Source organism: Dendropsophus ebraccatus, chromosome 6 (genome assembly GCF_027789765.1).
Source record: "Dendropsophus ebraccatus isolate aDenEbr1 chromosome 6, aDenEbr1.pat, whole genome shotgun sequence".
Lineage (NCBI taxonomy): Eukaryota > Metazoa > Chordata > Amphibia > Anura > Hylidae > Dendropsophus > Dendropsophus ebraccatus.
In genome coordinates, this window is record NC_091459.1 from 7,068,550 (window position 1) to 7,087,681 (window position 19,132).

The 19,132-nt window shown below is 38.2% G+C and overlaps 1 protein-coding gene across 1 annotated transcript in view; it reads right to left on the reverse strand.

Annotated features, from left to right (window-relative positions):
• Positions 1–17,299, reverse strand: part of LOC138794710 (receptor-type tyrosine-protein phosphatase beta-like) — a 34,865-nt gene extending 17,566 nt beyond the window's left edge. Inside the window, exons 1-10 of the mRNA XM_069973538.1 lie at positions 17,137–17,299; positions 15,933–16,190; positions 14,644–14,901; positions 13,115–13,261; positions 9,235–9,492; positions 8,476–8,727; positions 7,666–7,914; positions 5,724–5,978; positions 4,171–4,434; positions 1,083–1,340 (exon numbers count right to left, since the gene is read on the reverse strand). Of these exons, the coding sequence (XP_069829639.1) occupies positions 1,083–1,340; positions 4,171–4,434; positions 5,724–5,978; positions 7,666–7,914; positions 8,476–8,727; positions 9,235–9,492; positions 13,115–13,261; positions 14,644–14,901; positions 15,933–16,190; positions 17,137–17,299 (2,362 nt within the window). The remainder of the gene's footprint in view (positions 1–1,082; positions 1,341–4,170; positions 4,435–5,723; positions 5,979–7,665; positions 7,915–8,475; positions 8,728–9,234; positions 9,493–13,114; positions 13,262–14,643; positions 14,902–15,932; positions 16,191–17,136) is intronic.
• Between the last annotated feature and the right edge of the window lie 1,833 nt (positions 17,300–19,132).

Sequence of the window (19,132 nt, forward strand, 5' to 3'; positions counted from 1 at the left end):
AAATTATACATATAAATAAATAAAGATTATAAGAGAAGAAACAAGTTAGTTATCTATTGTTCTATAAAATATCAAAAGGAATTCTCTGGCCAAAAGCTATTGTTTGCCTATCTAGGCAGGTTCCTGTTGGCTTCACTCAAAAACTATAGTCTGTTTATGCAGTCAGTTCTTGTCATTCATTGACCTTGATTTAAAAAAATAAATAAAAATAATAATATATATATATATATATATATATATATATATATATATATATATATATATATATATTATGATATACAAAAATATGTATAGAAGAAACCCAGCACTCATAATGCTCACATGACGTACAAACATAACGGATGTCCAAAAATATGGCTAAAAACAACATACCCTATGGATAAAATTAACAAATTCTGCGTTTTTTAAAGCACGTATTTTACACGTCCTTGTGAATAGCCCTATAGACATTAAAAAACCCTAAAGCAATTGAGGCATAAAATAAATTTGTGTCAAAAATGGCTTAGTTCTATATGGAAGTATCTGAGCTCTTTCTTATATCTGTAATATCTGTATACAATTTTTTAAAGTGTGCACCATATTAAACTGTACGGCTATATTCATACAACGTACTGTATTTTCCTCTCCGTTTCTGAAAAGAAAAAAGGACTGACGTTATTTTACGTTATTTTATAGACTCATGCATTGGTTGTCCGTCATTCCATTGATTGCAATAAATTCCATTGAGGTTAATTAAAATGTGGCAATAAGGGACATCTTTTTAAATAGAAAAGGGCGACGCCTTGTCTCTTTTTTTTGAGGTTGTGTGAACATAGCCTAGAACTGAGAGGAGCTTACAAAACAACATAGAGTTTAGGTTGTTCTTTATTTCATTAGTATTTTTTTTTGTAGTGGATCTAATACCGAAAAAAATTCACTTTTTAAGAAATACAGCAAAACACAACACTATTGCTCCCTACTAACACGGTCGTCTGATGGAATAAAATGGTAAAAGTCACTATTACATATCAATAAATCCATCTCACCTCTCTCTCTTTATTGTAAATAAAGAAATATACATGTTAACCTCTGTATACACTTACTTGTATAGGCAGATATAGCTGAGCTATTCCCTTCTACATTATGTTCTGCGTCAAAAACAGAGACCAGAAAAGTGTAATAATTCCCGGGAATCAGGTTTTCAATTGTGTAAGACGTTGTAGTGATATTTCTATAGAATGTGGAGTCTCCCTGGATTCGGAGCAGGTAAGAACTGGTATATCTATTTGGCGGCTGCCAGCTCAGGGTGACATATGTGGTGTTGATAGAATTTATTATCAGATTGCTGACGACTCCAAGTTCTAAAGGAGAGATAAAGAGAATCATTATGTTACATAGATTTGCGGTGCACAGTTCTGTCCCATAAGACCTTCCCTGAAACATTTTCGCTATGTTGACATACTGTAAAATAGAGATAAACTATTTCGGTATTTTCAATATAATGCACTTCATTGAAGTCAATGGGAAATGTTAGTTTCCCTTAAAATCAGATTTAGCATTTATTTTGTATGTGAAGTCATTCTATACAGAAGAATGCTACCTATACATGTGGACACTGTGCTTACCTTACCTTACCATGTGACATGTTTTATTAGGTTACTGCTACATTGGAAATGGATGCTGCTACAGTCCATTAGCTGATATTGGGATATTGGGATTATGGCATTATTTCTCATAGGTTATGCTCACACATAGTATTTTCTTCTGTTGTTTTTTTCAACCAAAATCAGAAGTGGAACTGACAGGGCAAAATTATAATGGAAAGATTTGCCCAGTTTCTATGTTTTCAACCCACTTTTGGTTTTAGTTGAAAAAGACTGACCAAAATACTATGTGTGAACGTAGCCATATAGTGATAGATAATGTGAAGTAGTCAGATTCTGTTTTGCGATAGAGTAACCTCTTACCCCATCATACATTTTAGACTTACCGTCTAAACATATTTTTTTCCAGCTTTTTTTCTCAATCTGTGGAACTATTTTTTCCCCCCCATGAATATATGAATTATTTTGAACTTATTTTTGCATGACAAGCTGTCCTTTTTATTGCAACCATTTCAGAATACAGTATGTGTGTTTTTTACTGTTTTTTGGTAGGCAGATCAACAAATTTTATTTTATACACATTTTTTTTGTCTCTCAAGGATACTTTTACAGTGATCAGCAGTGATCTACTATAATAGACTGTACTAGTCCTGGCGCTAACAGACACTTTATCTAGTTGTGCAGCAGACATGGCCTGGAAGAGCAGAAATGGATCTGTCTTGTGAAGCGGACTTTATGTGAACTCCAGGATTACAGCGGAGCGCTGCTGAGGAGGCAATTTCTGACCTCTCTAATAAAAGACCAAGATGGCTGTCATGTAGTAGGTGGTTTCATACAATGATTTACCGCAGAGTTATACCACTCTCTTGACCTCCTGTTCTGTGTCACAGACCCATCTGTTCATCACTAGGGGGAATCCATGCAGCAGATTGATAACTGAGAGATCAGATTACTCTGCTCATAAAGAGTAAATGAGAGGGGCGGGTGGAGGGGAGGGCATGCCGGAACACAGGTAGAAACACATTGAAAGATGCTGCTGGTTTGGTCTCGCCCCAAAACTCTCAAATACGGGTAATTGTGTGTGCACAACCACTGTAACTGTGCAGGGCTGAATGTTGAGCTCCATACAGGTATGGAAAAGGGTAAAGCGTCAGGATAAATTCATAATTTACCTAGTACTTTATAAAGTATTACTGAACTTGAATGCAAAGTGGTGCAAATAAGACACAGATTCTGTACAATAAAAGTGGCTATATAGCTTTGATGTCCAAAGATACCCTGTAGCCTGGGCATCAGACAATCGGATGTATTGTTATAAATGTAGATTTGTTTAACCCCTTAAGGTCAAAGCCAATTTTCATTTTTGAGCTTTTGCTTTTTCCACTTTATGTTTAAAAGGCCATAGCGCCTGCATTTTTTCACCTAGAGACCCATATGAGCCCTTTTTTTTTGCAACACCAATTGTACTTTGCAATGACAGACTTTATTTTCCCATAAAATATGCTGCGAAACTGGAAAAAAAATCATTTGCGCTGTCAAATTGAAAAATTGAAGGAATTTTATTTCATGGAGTTTCGTGTTTACGCCGTTCACCCTGTGGTAAAACTGACATGTTATCTATGTTCCTCACATCAGTTTCATTACAACGATATGTAACTTGTATAACTTTTATTTTATTTGATGGCTTTTAAAAAATTAAAACCTTTTAGAATAAACAAAATGTGTTTAAAATCGCTCCATTCCCAGGCTTATAACGCTTTTATCCTTTGGTCTATGGGGCTGTCTGAGGTGTGATTTTTTCCACCATTATGTGTTCTTTCTATCGGCACCTTGTTTGCACGACTTTTTGATCACTTTTTATTACATTTTTTCTGGATTTGATGCGACCAAAAATGCACAATTTTGCCCTTTGGTTTGTTTTTTTGCGCTTACGCTGTTTACCATGCGATTAGGAATGTGATAATTTAATAGTTCGGGCGATTACGCAAACGGCAATACCAAATATGTTTATTTATTTATATTTATAAAATGGGAAAAGGGGGGTGATTTGGACTTTTATTAGGGGAGGGGATTTTTCCTTTTTTTTTTTTTTTTTTTTTACATTTAGTAGAAGTTCCCCTGGGGGACTTGTATATACACAGCACTGATCTCTTGTAGAGATCCATGCTGTGTATATACACAGCAATGATCCATGAGATCAGTGATATATTGCTCTGGCCTACTGCAGGCCAAAGCAATATATTACCAAGCCGGGATCAGTGTCAGTGCGACGCTGAGGTCCGGCCCGGCCAGAAGAACGGATCTCCCTCCCCCCCCCCCCCCCCGCGATCATAGTGGGAGATCCGTCCCAGTAGACATGAGGGAAGTGATAAACGGAGCATCTAAATGCAGCTGTCAGGTTTGCTGCATTTAGATACTTAATTAGTCGGGGCAGCAACGGGAGCAGTCGGGAGCGGGACCCCTCTCTGAACTCCTCCAGCGTCACCATGATGTACCAGATATGTCATGGGACGCTAAGGGGTTAAACTATATGGAAAATATCAGTTACTGTTACACCAACAAATCTTTCATTTCAGTAAATTTTTACCTGTAATAACAGTTATTGGTACATTATTCCCCTCTATTAGATTACTGGCACCAGTAACAGCAGCAGAGACCAGGACTGTATATTTTGTACCAGGTCTAAGATCTTGAATAGTGACACTATTTTGTTCAGTAGTTGTATTGTACGCATCATTTTCCTGGATTCGTATCACATAAAAACGTATCTTCCCCTCTGGAGGCAACCAACGGAGAGACACAGATGTATCTGAGATGCTGAACATTGTCAAATTCTTCACCACTTCCGGTCCTAACAAGCAAACGGAAACAATTGAAAAAAGACATGACGTTCTTTGGTCAGGAAATGAGAAGTAGACTATGCTCCCACTTAGTAATAATATTAGACGGAATTGCGTCAGTCTTGTTAAATAGACGGCCACTAATAATGATCATTGTTAGCGGATGTCTATCTTACAAAATGGACACCTTCCCTGATATCTTCTCAAAGTGGGAAAATAACCTTACACTTTATTTATTTATTTATTTTTTTAAATAGGAATTACATAAAGGGATTGCATAGAAAAAAAAATTAAACAGTGCCACATTTCTCTGGAGGGGGAGGACAGAGGAGTGGACCAGAAAGTGAGGATTTTCTGCAGCTTCAGCATGTGGTGCAGACAAATGGCCCAATTCATGTAACAGAAATCTATAACACACGGGCTTAGATTTTGGATAGGAATTGAACAAGGTTATATTTTCTTAAGTGGAGTACCTACTACACTAGAGTGAAAGGAAACCTGTCATCACTTTCATGCTATATGAGCCACAAGTCATTAAAGAGTTAATTCACACAAACATAACTTTTGATATGTTGCTGCCCATGGTGAGACTAAAAATTTCTTCCATACTTGTTATTATCTATTTAGTCTCCTTCCCCCAGTTCTCAGCTGCTGCTTTCTGCAGAAAACACAAAAATCTGTGTATGTGTTTATCTCTCTGTCTCCCCCTCCCTTCTAAGATGACTGATGTAAACAAGTCCCTGACTGGCTTTATCTGCAACATTGTAGCTTCTTTGTAATGCTGGGAGGGTTATTCTGAGGTCAATTTGCGGATGAACCCACTGTGATGAACCCTCCAAGCATTAAAAAGAAGCTACAATGTTGCTGATACAACCTGCTAGGGACTTGTTCACATCAGCTGTCTCAGAAGGGAGGGGGGAGGAGGGGGAGACAGAGAGTAAAGCTCACACACAGATTTTTGTGTCTTCAGCAGAAAGCAGCAGCTGAGAACTGAGGGAAGGAGACTAAATAGTTAATAACAAGTATGAAAGGAATTGTTAGTCTCACCATGGGCAGCAACATATCAAAAGTTATGTTTGAGTGGAATACCCCTTTATGACAGTCCCCAGTGGCTTCTGCCTGTCCTGACAGCTTTAATTCATCAGTTTCATGCTGCATGAACCATAAGTCATATAGGAAGAAAATTAGGACATTTTTTCTTATACATGTGCACTAAGCTACTCTGCATGTATACAACTATTATATTATCACAACATCATCTGGTAGCATGAATATATAAAACAAGGTCACAGCTACTTACTTGTAGTGACTGTTATTTCTTTGGCATCTCCTTGTATATTTACTCCTGTTACTGCTCTGATTTTAACTGTATACTGGTTTCCTGGTGTTAGGTTTTGGATGGCCACAGATTGAGAGGTCTTTGTCATAGTCTGGGTTACATCTCCTATGACCTCAATGAGATAGTAACTGTAATTGCTTTTAGGAGGGGACCAGCTCAGGTATATTGAATTGGTGGATACATTGGCAATTTGGATATTTATGACCACATCAGGTACTGTAGAAATAAATAAAAACAGAAACTATCACTTTTCATCTCCTATTCACATTGTTACTATGTCCTAACATGACAGCATTTTTACATTTTACTGTTAAAAATTTTAAATTAAAAGTAAAAATTTTGAGATTTTCTCTAACGTGATACATTGTCGGCAACGGAAAATTGTTGAAAAGAAACGTAGAAAAAAAGATAGCATGTACTGTACTTAGTTTTCTAAAGATAAATATTCAAAATTTGCCTGTAGAACAAATAATGATTAGCAGATTTTTATTAGCTATTTATATGAAATAAAATGGTACAATGTAAAATGGCTCCAAGGGAAAATGAGCACCATGGAACACATTAAGGGTACGGACACACACAACATATCTGCAGCGGATTTCGCTGTGAATTCACAGCAAGAAATCTGCTGCGGTGCCGTTGTGTGTGTTTGCACCCATAGGCTATGTTTGCACAATGTATGTGTTGTAGAAATCATGACTATTGTTGCAAATTGCAACAACGGCCGTGATCTATACAGCACACACATTGTATATGGAAACATAGGATCCTGGCCGGAGTGTATACACATAGTATACACTCCGGCCAGGATCCCTAGCGGCACCCCGAGAAACTGACATGTCAGTTGTTTGTGGCCGCTATTCATTGAACAGCGGCCGCAGAAAACCCTGTCAGTGCACACAATGGAGTGTGCGGCTCCGGCCGCATGCTCCATTGTGTGCAGTGGGGAGTTCTGATGCCGATGCGCACGGATGCGCACTCAGCGGTGCAAAAGATCATCTGGCCGGTACTGCAGTACTAGCCGGGATGATCTTATCTGACAACGGCCGTTCCGTGAGGCTAAGGTTGTGTTCCTACACAGTATTCTTGCTCAGTATTTTGCATCCAAAACCAGGAGTGGATTGACATTCAACAGTGTGTGAACATAGCCTTTCTGTGTTTTTAATCCCGTTTTGGTTGCAAAATACTGAGCAAAAATGTTGTGTGTAAACATCACCACCAAAACGCGTCTGGTTTGGCATAAATTGACTACTTTTGGTACCAAAATGACAGCCATAAAAACAGACATATCAAAAATTTCAAATGGTCGAGGTCTAGTTGCTGAGACACAAAGTAATCTCTACAGTCGGGAGAAGCACATGGTTGAGCACTTCACTCCCTGTCTTGCCACTTAATCCATCTCATTGCAGGAGACTCTATGGTCAGTCTATGAAACCTGCAATGAGTCAAGTAGTGAGTAGAGTAAAGCACACGCCACACGCATCTCCTAGCTAAGTCCAGAGACTGGTGGGGGTCTCAGCATATTTGGTTGCAAGAGACACATCTGTCTGCAGGGGGCAGACAGATCTGACCTGACCACAGGGGGCATATCTGACTGCAAGAGGCAAACCTGGCAATAAAAGGCTTCTCTGGTTACACGGGCATAACCAATGAAAGGGACAGGGACATACCTGGCTACAAAGGGCATATTTGGCTTTAGGGGCCATCTCTAACTAAAAGGGGGCATTGCTGACTGCAGAGGACATAGCCTAATACTAAGGGAACACCCCGCTACAATAGACACATCTGGTTGCATGGAGCATATATACAGCTGCAGGGGGCATATCTAAATACAAGGGGTATACCTGACTACAAGGGTCAAACCTGGCTGCAAGGGGCACTAAAGAGCTATTTCTGAACTTACATGTGTAAAAGCTGATCTCGCCACCATACCCATACAGTAAATCATTGCTTTCATATGCAGAGACCTGCAGCTTGTACAAATTCCCAGATGTCAGATTAGTGATCTGTACTGCAGTAGTGTTCACAGTCCGGTTACTGGGGGGTTCTCCATAGACAGAGATGCTATAGGTTGTATTCTGACCACCGTAAGGGTCCCAGGATAGCCAAAGAGATGTTTTGGTAATAAGTGTAGCAGTGATGTTCTCTGCAACTGAAGCAGAAGTGGAATATTAATGATGAATGATCAATTTAACTTAATGCTTGAGAAAATGTTTTTTAAAGGGGTACTCCTTCAAAAATATTTTTCTTTCAAATCAACTTATTTCTATTTAAAATCCTCCAATCTTTCAGTACTTATCAGCTGCTGTATGTCCTGCAGGAAGTGGTGTATACTTTCTGGTCTGACACAGTGCTCTCTGCTGCCACCTCTGTCCATGTCAGGAACTGTCCAGAGCAGCAGCAAATCCCCATAGAAAACCTCTCCTGCTCTGGACAGTTCCTGACATGGACAGAGGTGGCAGCAGAGAGCACTGTGTCAGACTGAAAAGAAAATACACCACTTCCTGCAGGACATACAGGAGCTGATAAGTATATGGAGACTGGAGATTTTTAGAAGTAAATTACAAATCTATATAACTTTCTGAAACCAGTTAATTTGGAAAAAGAAAATTTGTAAAAGAAAAAGATTTTCCCCCGGAGTACTCCTTTAAAACTAAATTTGAGATACTTTTCGGCTTTTATACATTTTGATGTTGTTCATATTATAACTCACCCAATACAAAAATCCACTTGCGCTCCCCTTGTAGACCATTGCCAGCGACTGCAGAGATCCTCACTGTGTACTGGATGCCACTGGTCAGGTTAGTGATTGTCGCTGATTCAGAATACACTGTGAAACTCTGAGGTGGATTTCCAATCACTTCTACCAGATATGAACTCCTGTTCCCTTCTGGAAGCCTCCAGGTGACATACATAGAGCTGCTGTTTAGTTTAGCAGCTGTTAGCTCAGTTACAGTGGAAGGACCTGCATTTGGGACATAAACACAAAATCTTAAAGGGTGTATGTGTATTTACTGGGTGGCATAATTGCTCAGAGCTACGCAGCATGGGGGTCCTGGGTTTGAATTCTGGATAAGGGCAACATCTGTATGTCATTTACCCCCTACTGTATACTCCAAATACATAAAATATGTATGGCTAAGTCCACACATCGTTCTTTTTCAGTAAAGAACGGACGTTGATTGCAATGCAATCAGCGTCCATTCTTTACTGCAGGGAAGGAATTGCATTGAAGTCATTGCAATACCGCCCGCTGTATGGACACAATATTATTTTAGGCTGACAGCCACTCTTTGCATTGAAGTGAATGGTTAATTGATTTGCGGGCACACCCAACAGTACCCACAAGTCAATGTTAAAAAAATAATGTTTCTGCAGCCGATACATAAGTATCACCTGCAGGAATGGCCGAGGGGCTATGAAAGGAGAGAAAGTTATTTTTACAGTATTTGAAATTCTTTAAAATACTTACGTGTATAGGTTGTTATATTATTGCTTTCACCCTGCAAATTTCCTTCTCCAACAAGTGCAAAGACCACAAATGTGTAACTATTTCCAGGTGTTAGACCTTCACTGGTATAGGTAGTTGTAGGTACAAATGTGATAGAAGACTTATCTCCCAAGGTCTGAATCCGGTATAAACTCACATTTCCTTGTGGTTTCTGCCAAGTCAGAGATATAGAAGTGGTTGTAATAGCTTCTATGTTCCAAATCGGTACCTTCCCGGGAGCTGTTTGAGGGAGAGAGATAAGTGTTCTATTAAAAATTGTACTTGGCTGTTTATTGATTTCAAAGTTATAAGGGTAACTCTCAAAAAACATCATTTATCCACATACCAACAGCACCCTTTAAAGGGGTTATCCAGCACTACAAAAACATGGCCACTTTCCCGCTGTCTTGTCTCCAGATTGGGTGGGGTTTTGAAACTCAGTTCCATTGAAGTAAATGGAGCTTAAGTGCAAACCGCACCTGAACTGGAGACAACAGTAGGGGGAAAAGTGGCCATGTTTTTGTAGCGCTGGATAACCCCTTTAAAATCAGTGCTGCAGCCTGGTGGAGGAGATGGGAGCACATTGCAACATCTATCATTAGGTCATGTACCGACTTACACCAGAGCCCTCAGTTTTTATAAACTGTGGGGGAGATTTATGAAAGGGTGTAAATATAGACCTGGTGTAAACTGCCCACAGCAACCAATCACAGCTCAGCTTTCAGGTTTGGTAAAATAAAAGCTGAGCTGTGATTGGTTGCTGTGGGCAGTGTACACCAGGTGTATATTTACACCCTTTCATAAATCTCCCCCTGTGTGTTCAAATAATGTTAGGCAATTTTAGTACAAACTGCTCCATATTTTTGCTTCAGACAGTTTACATATTGACAAAGTGCATCTGTTGCTTCCATGTCACATAAATAACTTTTTCAGAGGAACTAGTGATTAGAGATGAGTGAATTAACAGTAGGAACAAAGCAAAGTGATGAGCATTCTGCTCATCAGGCTGTGGGCTTTGAAGTCTTCTCCGCTTTGTGCTGCTCCTCCCCAGACACTGTGAAAAGATAGATTCAGTCCTTAGAAACTTCTCCCAGTTTACCAGGACTGGATCCATCTTTCCCAGCACCCAGGAAGGAGTGGCAGGAAGCGGAGCAGGCTTTAAAGCCCACATCCTACTGTAAATTTGCTCATCTCTACTTGTGATGAATGGCAGTTTATTACTAACAGTTTTGCTGTGTTTTTTCTTTTTCTTGCTTAAGGGTGCCTTCACACATACCGACTCGCAGCAAAAAACTCGCTGCGAGTTTCTGCTACGAGCCGAGTTCCTGGAAGGCCCCTATCACTACATACAAGCAGTGGTCTAAAGCCCGCTACGTGTATGTAATGCAGCCACCCCCTTAACCCCTTCGGCTCCCGCACCGGTCCCGCACCGCTGTCTCCATACATTACCTGGCTCTGGCTGCACGGGGTCCCGGGGCCTGCTCTGCCGCCCAGCCAATCAGTGGCTGCGGCTGGGCAAAACACTGATTGGCTGGGCGGCAGAGCAGGACGGCGGGACCCGTGCAGTGAGGACAGGTAATGTATGGAGACAGCGGTGCGGGACCGGTGCGGGAGCCGAAGGGGTTAAGGGGGCGGCTGCATTACATACACGCAGCGGTCTTTCAGACCACTGCTTGTATGTGGTGATAGGGGCCTTCCAGGACCCGGCTCGTAGCAGAAACTCACAGGGAGTTTTCTGCTGCGAGTCGGTATGTGTGAAGGCACCCTAAAGCAACTCTGTATTCACCAACTTACCCCACCAAACCGATAGTACAGTTTGTTTGGCGTTGCAGATCTGGTGCACAGACAATCTAGGCCACGCTAGTATGACAAAGTGCGGCAGATTTTTTGAAAAAAAATCACTTTTGAGCTAACCAAGACACTGGAACCATGTTAAAAGACACAAACAGTAAGAATTTATTCTCTCATCAAAAAGATAGTACAAGCGGTTTAGTGGGGTTGGTTGGTGGATACAGAGTCACTATTTAATGGTAAAAATACAGCCATATATTCAACATACTAATGTGGTCCATTAAAGGCAATGGAAAAAAATGACCAGCAGTGCACAAACATTACAGAACAATGAAGATAATGAATACTATTATTATTTTGATTTTGCAAAATACTACTTTTTTTGTTTGTTTCTTCATTTTTTTTTTATTTTCACTTCAAATTCTGGTCGTATTTAGCTTTTATTTTACATGCCTTCAGTATTTGATTTTGCATACGACCAAGTTGTGTATAATTTTGTGTATACAACCAAGTAATTTAAAGTGTAACTGTCATATAAATGTCATTTTTCAGAAATCAAATATTGTAAACAGCACTACTTTACTGAAAGAGTAGTATATACTTGAAAGAAACTCCCAGCAAATGTGGTTGGTAAATCAACAGTAACTGAATTAGAACATGCCTGAAATTAACATATATCTATCCTACAATAATAAGAAAGGAAATAATATAAAAGCAGACTAGATGGACCAGGTAGTCCTTTTCCAAGGACAACCTTCTACTCTTCTAGGAACAATTTATTGTTAAAGGGTTGTCCAGCGAAAAACTTTTTCTTTCAAATCAACTGGCGTCAGAAATGTATATAGATTTGAAATTTAATTCTATTAAAAAATCTCAAGTCTTCCAGTACTTATTAGCTGCTGTATGTCCTGCAGGAAGTGTTGTTTTATTTTCAGTCTGACACTACTTACTCTCTGCTGACATCTCTGGCCGATACAGGAACTCTTGTCTCGGTTCTCTATGAATGCCAATAGAAAACCCCTCCTGCTCTGGAGAGTTCCTGACTCGACCAGAGAGCCCTGTGTCAGACTGGAAATAAAACAACATTTCATGCATGACATATAGTAGCTAACAAGTATGGGAAGACTTAAAGAGTCACTGTCGTATTTTTTATTTTTTTTTGCAGAAATCAATAGTCCAGGCGATTTTAAGAAACTTTGTAATTGGGTTTATTAGCCAAATCTGCCATTATCTGCATGTAAAAAGCCTTTTCCCAGGTCCCCCCCTCCTTCCTCTTTTTCATCCACTCTGAAAAATCTGAAAATTGTGACTTGTTGCAGGAGACGTCCCCTGTCTGCTCTAGGGAGAGGGGAGGGGGGAGGAGGAAGGAGGGAGTTAGCCGGCAGCAGAAAGCAGATAACAGAGGATTACAGGCACGGAGCTGGGTGACAGCTGTAATCCGAGCTCAGACAGGTCACTGGTGACTGTCACAGGAGATATCCCGTGAGGGATTTGTAGATTAACTCTTTGTTGTCCTGTTTTTATCTTTTCTTTAGCTCTCTCCATAGGAGAACAATGAAGACAGGGGGGAGAGCTTCAAACTGCTTTTTCATGATAAAAATGCATTTTTCGGATAATAAACCCAATTACAAAGTTTCTTAAAATCGCCTGGACTATTGATTTCTGCAAAAAAAAAATTCACGACAGTGACACTTTAAGATTTTTAAAAGTAGTAAATTACAAATCTATATAACTTTCTGATACCAGTTGATTTGAAAGAAAAAGTTTTTCGCTGGACAACCCCTTTAAGTATAAAAGTTACATATTGGGCTATGTTTACACACAGTGAGTATTTGAGGGAATTTTCTGAGATAAAAAAAAATTGTAAAATCAAACGCAGCTAACTGAACTATGTTAGAACATGTACAAAAAGGGTTCATAATAAGCCAGAAAACAGAGACCAATCAACTTAGTGGGAACATGGCCTCCTTATAGTATAAGCACCATTTTATAATCTGCCAAATAAAAACTGCTGCACAATAGCTAACTGTTAGACAAAAGAAAAACACTTTCTACTATATTAGGTGCTCACTTGTGTATGTAGTACGACTATTGCTGTCTCCTTTTACAGTATTTTCTCCAGTAAGAGCAGAAACCAGAAATGTATAATAATTTCCTGGAATTAGATTTCCTATGGTGACTGAGGTTGAAGAAAGATTTGTATTTAGTTCAGAATTCTCTGGGACCTCAATCATATAAGAACTTGTATTTCCTTCTGGTGGCAGCCAGCTAAGAGACACTGATGTAGTGGTGATATGCACTATGGTCAGAGCTTTCACTATGTCAGGTCCTAGAACACAAATTTGAAATTAATTCAAGTTAATTAGTTTCATGTTTTCCCAGCTTACAGTCATAATTTTATTATCAATTTTTGTTTCCTCATGAGTTGACAACTATATTGGTTATATTTTATTAAAAGAAATAAAACAATTTTAAGAATATCTCATAGTAGCCTACAAAGCATATTGCGAATGTGATCCCGCTGTATGGAGCATTAATGCAACCAAATGTGGAATACTGTGTCCAGCTGTGGGGACCTCACCTACAAAAAGATATTGATAAAGTAAAACAGGTCCAAAGAGGGTCTACAACATTGGTGAACGGACTGAAGCCTAAAACCTAATGGAAAAAAATAAAGGATCTTTATCTGTATAGCCTAGAAGAAAAAAAGGAAAGAGAGGGCATGATTGAAACCTTTACCTATGTTAAAGGGGTTATAAATAGAGATGAGCGAACCGGGTTCGGATTCGAGTCTTCCTGAACCCGAACGATCGCCATTTGATTAGCGGTAGCTGCTGAACTTGGATAAAGCTCTAAGGTTGTCTGGAAAACATGGATACAGCCAATGACTATATCCATGTTTTCCACATAGCCTTAGGGCTTTATCCAAGTTCAGCAGCCACCACTAATCAAATGCCGAAAGTTCAGGTTCGGATGGACTCCAGCATGCTCCAGGTTCGCTCATCTCTTTTTTATAAGGTTTACGAGGCTAGTGCTTAAAAAAAACAAAAAACAAGATGACCTTATCTGAGGTTAGTTGGCGGAAAACTCAGAACCAATACGAGAAAGCACTACTTTACTGAAAGAGTAGTATATACTTGGACAAAATTCCTAGCAGATGGGATTGGTAAACCTACAGTAACTGAATTCGAACATGCCTGGAATAAACATATACCTATCCTAAAATGATAAGAAATTAAATAATATAAAAGCAGACTAGATGGAACAGGTGTTCCTTTGAAAGGACAACCTTCTATTTTTCTAGGAACAACTTAATATTAAGTTACATTTTGGGCTATGTTTACACATACTCAGAAATTGGGGCAATTTTGTGAGATAAAAATTTAGTAAAATCAAAAACAGCTAATTGAACTATGTTAGAACATAGCTTTATACAAAAAGGGTTCACAATAAGCCTAAAAACAGAGACCAATCCACTTACTGGGAACATGGCCTCCTTATAGTATAAGCACCATTTTGTAAACTGCCAAATAAAAACTGCTGCACAATAGATAACTGTTAGACAAAAGAAAAACATTTTCTACTATATTAGGTGCTCACTTGTGTATGTAGTACGACTATTGCTGTCTCCTTTTACAGTATTTCCTCCAGTAAGAGCAGAAACCAGGAATGTGTAATAATTTCCAGGAATAAGGTTTTGTAAGGTGACGGAGGTTGAAGAAAGATTTGTATTTTGTGAAGAATTCTCTGGGACCTCAATCATATAAGAACTTGTATTTCCTTCTGGTGGCAGCCAGCTAAGAGACACTGATGTAGTGGTGACATTCACTATGGTCAGAGCTTTCACTATTTCAGGTCCTAGAACACAAATTTGAAATCAATTCAAATGAATTAATTTCTTGGTTTCCCAAGGCTTAAAAGGCATGGTTTTATTATCATTTTTTTCGATCCTCATGAGTTGACAACTATACTGGTTATATTTTCTTATAAGAAATAAAACAATATTAAGAATATCCCATAGTAGCCTGCAAAGCATATAGCGAATGTGATCCTGCTGTATGGAGCATTATTGAAACCATATCTGGAATACTGTGTCCAGTTGTGGAGTCCTCACCTACAAAAAGCTATTGATAAAGTAAAACAGGTAAAGAGGGTCTACATTGGTGAATGGAATGAACAAAAAACTAAGGAAAAAGAATAAAGGATCTTTATCTGTATAGCCTAGAAGAAAAAAGGAAAGAGAGGGCATGATTGAAACCTTTACCTATGTTAAAGGGTTTATAAGGTTTACAAGAATAGTGTTTTTAAAAAAGAAGCAAAACCGAAAAACAAGACGACACAATCTGAGGTTAAATGGCGGAAAACTCCAAACCAATACGAGAAAGCACTACTTTACTGAAAGAGTAGTATATACTTGGAAAAAATTCCTAGCAGATGTGGTTGGTAAATCCACAGTAACTGAGTTCGAACATGCCTGAAATAAACATATATCTATACGAGAACGATAAGAACGTAAATAATATAAAAGCAGACTAGATGGACCAGGTAGTCCTTTTCCAAAGACATCTTTCTTTTCTTCTAGGAACAACTTAATGTTAAGTATAAAAGTTACATATTGGGCTATGTTTACACACACTCAGTATTTGGGGGAATTTTCTGATCTCAAATTTTAGTTAAATGAAACACAGCTAATGGAACTATGTTAGAACATAGCTTTGTAAAAAAAAAAGGGTTTACAATAAGCCTGAAACCAGAGACCAATCAACTTAGTGGGAACATGGCCTCCTTATAGTATAAGCACCATTTTTTAAGCTGCCAAATAAAAACTGCTGCACGATAGCTAACTGTTAGACAAAAGAAAAACACTTTCTACTATATTAGGTGCTCACTTGTGTATGTAGAACGACTATTGCTGTCTCCTTTTACAGTATTTTCTCCAGTAAGAGCAGAAACCAGGAAGGTGTAAAAATTCCCTGGAATTAGATTTCCTATGGTGACTGAGGTTGAAGAAAGATTTGTATTTAGTGTAGAATTCTCTGGGACCTCAATCATATAAGAACTTGTATTTCCTTCTGGTGGCAGCCAGCTAAGAGACACTGATGTAGTGGTGACATTCACTATGGTCAGAGCTTTCACTATGTCAGGTCCTAGAACACAAATTTGAAAGCAATTCAAGTTCATCAGTTTCATGTTTTCCTGAGGCTTAAAGGCATAATTTTATCATCATTTTTTGTTTCCTCATGAGCTGACAACTATACTGGTTATATTTATTTTTAAAGAAAAAAAACAATATTTAAAATATAACATAGTAGCCTACAAAGAATATTGTGAATGTGTTCCCACTGTATGGAGCATTATTGCAATTAAATGTGGAATACTGTGTCCAGCTGTGGAGACCTCACCTACAAAAAGATATTGATAAAGTAAAACAGGTCCAAAGAGGGTCTACAACATTGGCGGACTGACTGAAGCATAAAACCTAATGGAAAAGAATAAAGGATTCTTATCTGTATAGCCTAGAAAAAAAAAGGGATATAGAGGGCATGATTGAAACCTTTACCTATGTTAAAAGGTTTATAAGGTTTACGAGGGTAGAGGTTTAAAAAAGAAACCAAACCGAAGAACAAGACGACACAATCTGGGGTTAGTTGAGGGAAAGCACTACTTTACTGAAAGAGTAGTATATACTTGGAAGAAATTCCTAGCAGATGCGGTTGGTAAATCTACAGTAAATGAGTTCGAACATGCCTGAAATAAACATATATCTATACGAGAACGATAAGAACGTAAATAATATAAAAGCAAACTAGATGGACCAGGTAGTCCTTTTCCAAAGACATCTTTCTATTCTTCTAAGAACAACTTAATGTTAAGTATAAAAGTTACATATTGGGCTATGTTTACACACACTCAGTATTTGGGGTAAAAAAAAAGAGTTAATAATAAGCCTGAAACGAGAGACCAATCAACTTACTGGAAACATAACCTCCTTATAGTTTAAACACCATTTTTTAATCTGCCAAATAAAAACTGCTGCACAATAGCTAACTGTTAGACAAAAGAAAAACACTTTCTACTATATTAGGTGCTCACTTGTGTATGTAGTACGACTATTGCTGTCTCCTTTTACAGTATTTCCTCCAGTAAGAGCAGAAACCAGGAAGGTGTAATAATTTCCAGGAATAAGGTTTTGTAAGGTGACGGAGGTTGAAGAAAGATTTGTATTTAGTGACGAATTCTCTGGGACCTCAATCATATAAGAACTTGTATTTCCTTCTGGTGGCAGCCAGCTAAGAGACACTGATGTAGTGGTGACATGCACTATGGTCAGAGCTTTCACTATGTCAGGTCCTAGAACAGAAATTTGAAATCAATTCAAGTTAATCAGTTTCATGTATTTCCAAGGCTTAAAGGCATAATTTTATTATCATTTTTTGTTTCCTCATGAGTTGACAACTATACTGGTTATATTTTATTAAAAGATATAAAACAATATTAAGAATATCACATGGTAGCCTACAAAGTGTATAGTAAATGTGATTCCGCTGTATTGAGTATTATTGAAACCACATTTGGAGTACTGTGTCCAGCTGTGGAGACCTCACCTACAAAAAGATATTGATAAAGTGAAAGAGGTCCAAAGAGGGTCTACAAAATTGGTGAACGGACTGAAGCCTAAAACCTAATGGAAAAGAATAAAGGATCCTTATCTGTATAGCCTAGAAGAAATAAGGGAAAGAGAGGGCATGATTGAAAACATTACCTATGTTAAAAGGTTTATAGGGTTTACGAGGGTAGTAGTTTTAAAAAACAAACCAAACCAAAGAACAAGACGACACAATCTGAGGTTAGTTGGCAGAAAACTCAGAACCAATACGAGAAAGCACTACTTTACTGAAAGAGTAGTATATACTTGGAAGGAATTCCTAACAAATGTGGTTGGTAAATCTAAATTAACTGAATTCGAACATGCCTGGAATAAACATCTATCTATCCTAGAATGATAAGAAAGGTAATAATTCAAATGCAGACTAGATGGACCAGGAAGTCCTTTTCCAAATACAACCTTATATTCTTCTAGGAACAACTTAATGTTTATTATAAAAGTTACATATTGAGCTTTGTTTACACACACAGTATTTGGGGCAATTTTCGGACATAAAAATTTTGTAAAATCAAACACAGCTAATTGAACTATGTTAGAACATAGCGTTGTACAAAAATGGTTTATAATGAACCTGAAAACAGAGACCAATCAACTTACTGGGAACATAACCTCCTTATAGTATAAGCACCATTTTTAAGCTGCCAAATAAAAACTGCTGCACAATAGCTAACTGTTAGACAAAAGAAAAACACTTTCTACTATATTAGGTGCTCACTTGTGTATGTAGAACGACTATTGCTGTCTCCTTTTACAGTATTTTTTCCAGTAAGAGCAGAAACCAGGAAGGTGTAATAATTTCCTGGAATTAGATTTCCTATGGTGACTGAGGTTGAAGAAAGATTTGTATTTAGTGAAGAATTCTCTGGGACCTCAATCATATAAGAACTTGTATTTCCTTCTGGTGGCAGCCAGCTAAGAGACACTGATGTAGTGGTGACATGCACTATGGTCAGAGCTTTCACTATGTCAGGTCCTAGAACACAAATTTGAAATCAATTCAAGTTAATCAGTTTCATGTTTTCCTGAGGCTTAAAGGCGTAATTTTATTATCATTTTTTTGTTTCCTCATGAGTTGAGAACTTTACTGGTTATATTTTATTAAAAGATATTAAACAATATTAAGAATATCACATAGTTGCCTACAAAGTGTATAGCGAATGTGATTCCGCTGTATTGAGTATTACTGAAACCACATCTGGAGTACTGTGTCCAGCTGTGGAGACCTCACCTACAAAAAGATATTGATAAAGTGAAAGAGGTCCAAAGAGGGTCTACAACATGGGGGAATGGACTGAGGCCTAAAACCTAAAGGAAAAGATTAAAGGATCCTTATCTGTAGAGCCTAGAAGAAATAAGGGAAAGAGAGGGCATGATTGAAAACATTACCTATGTTAAAAGGTTTATAGGGTTTATGAGGCTAGT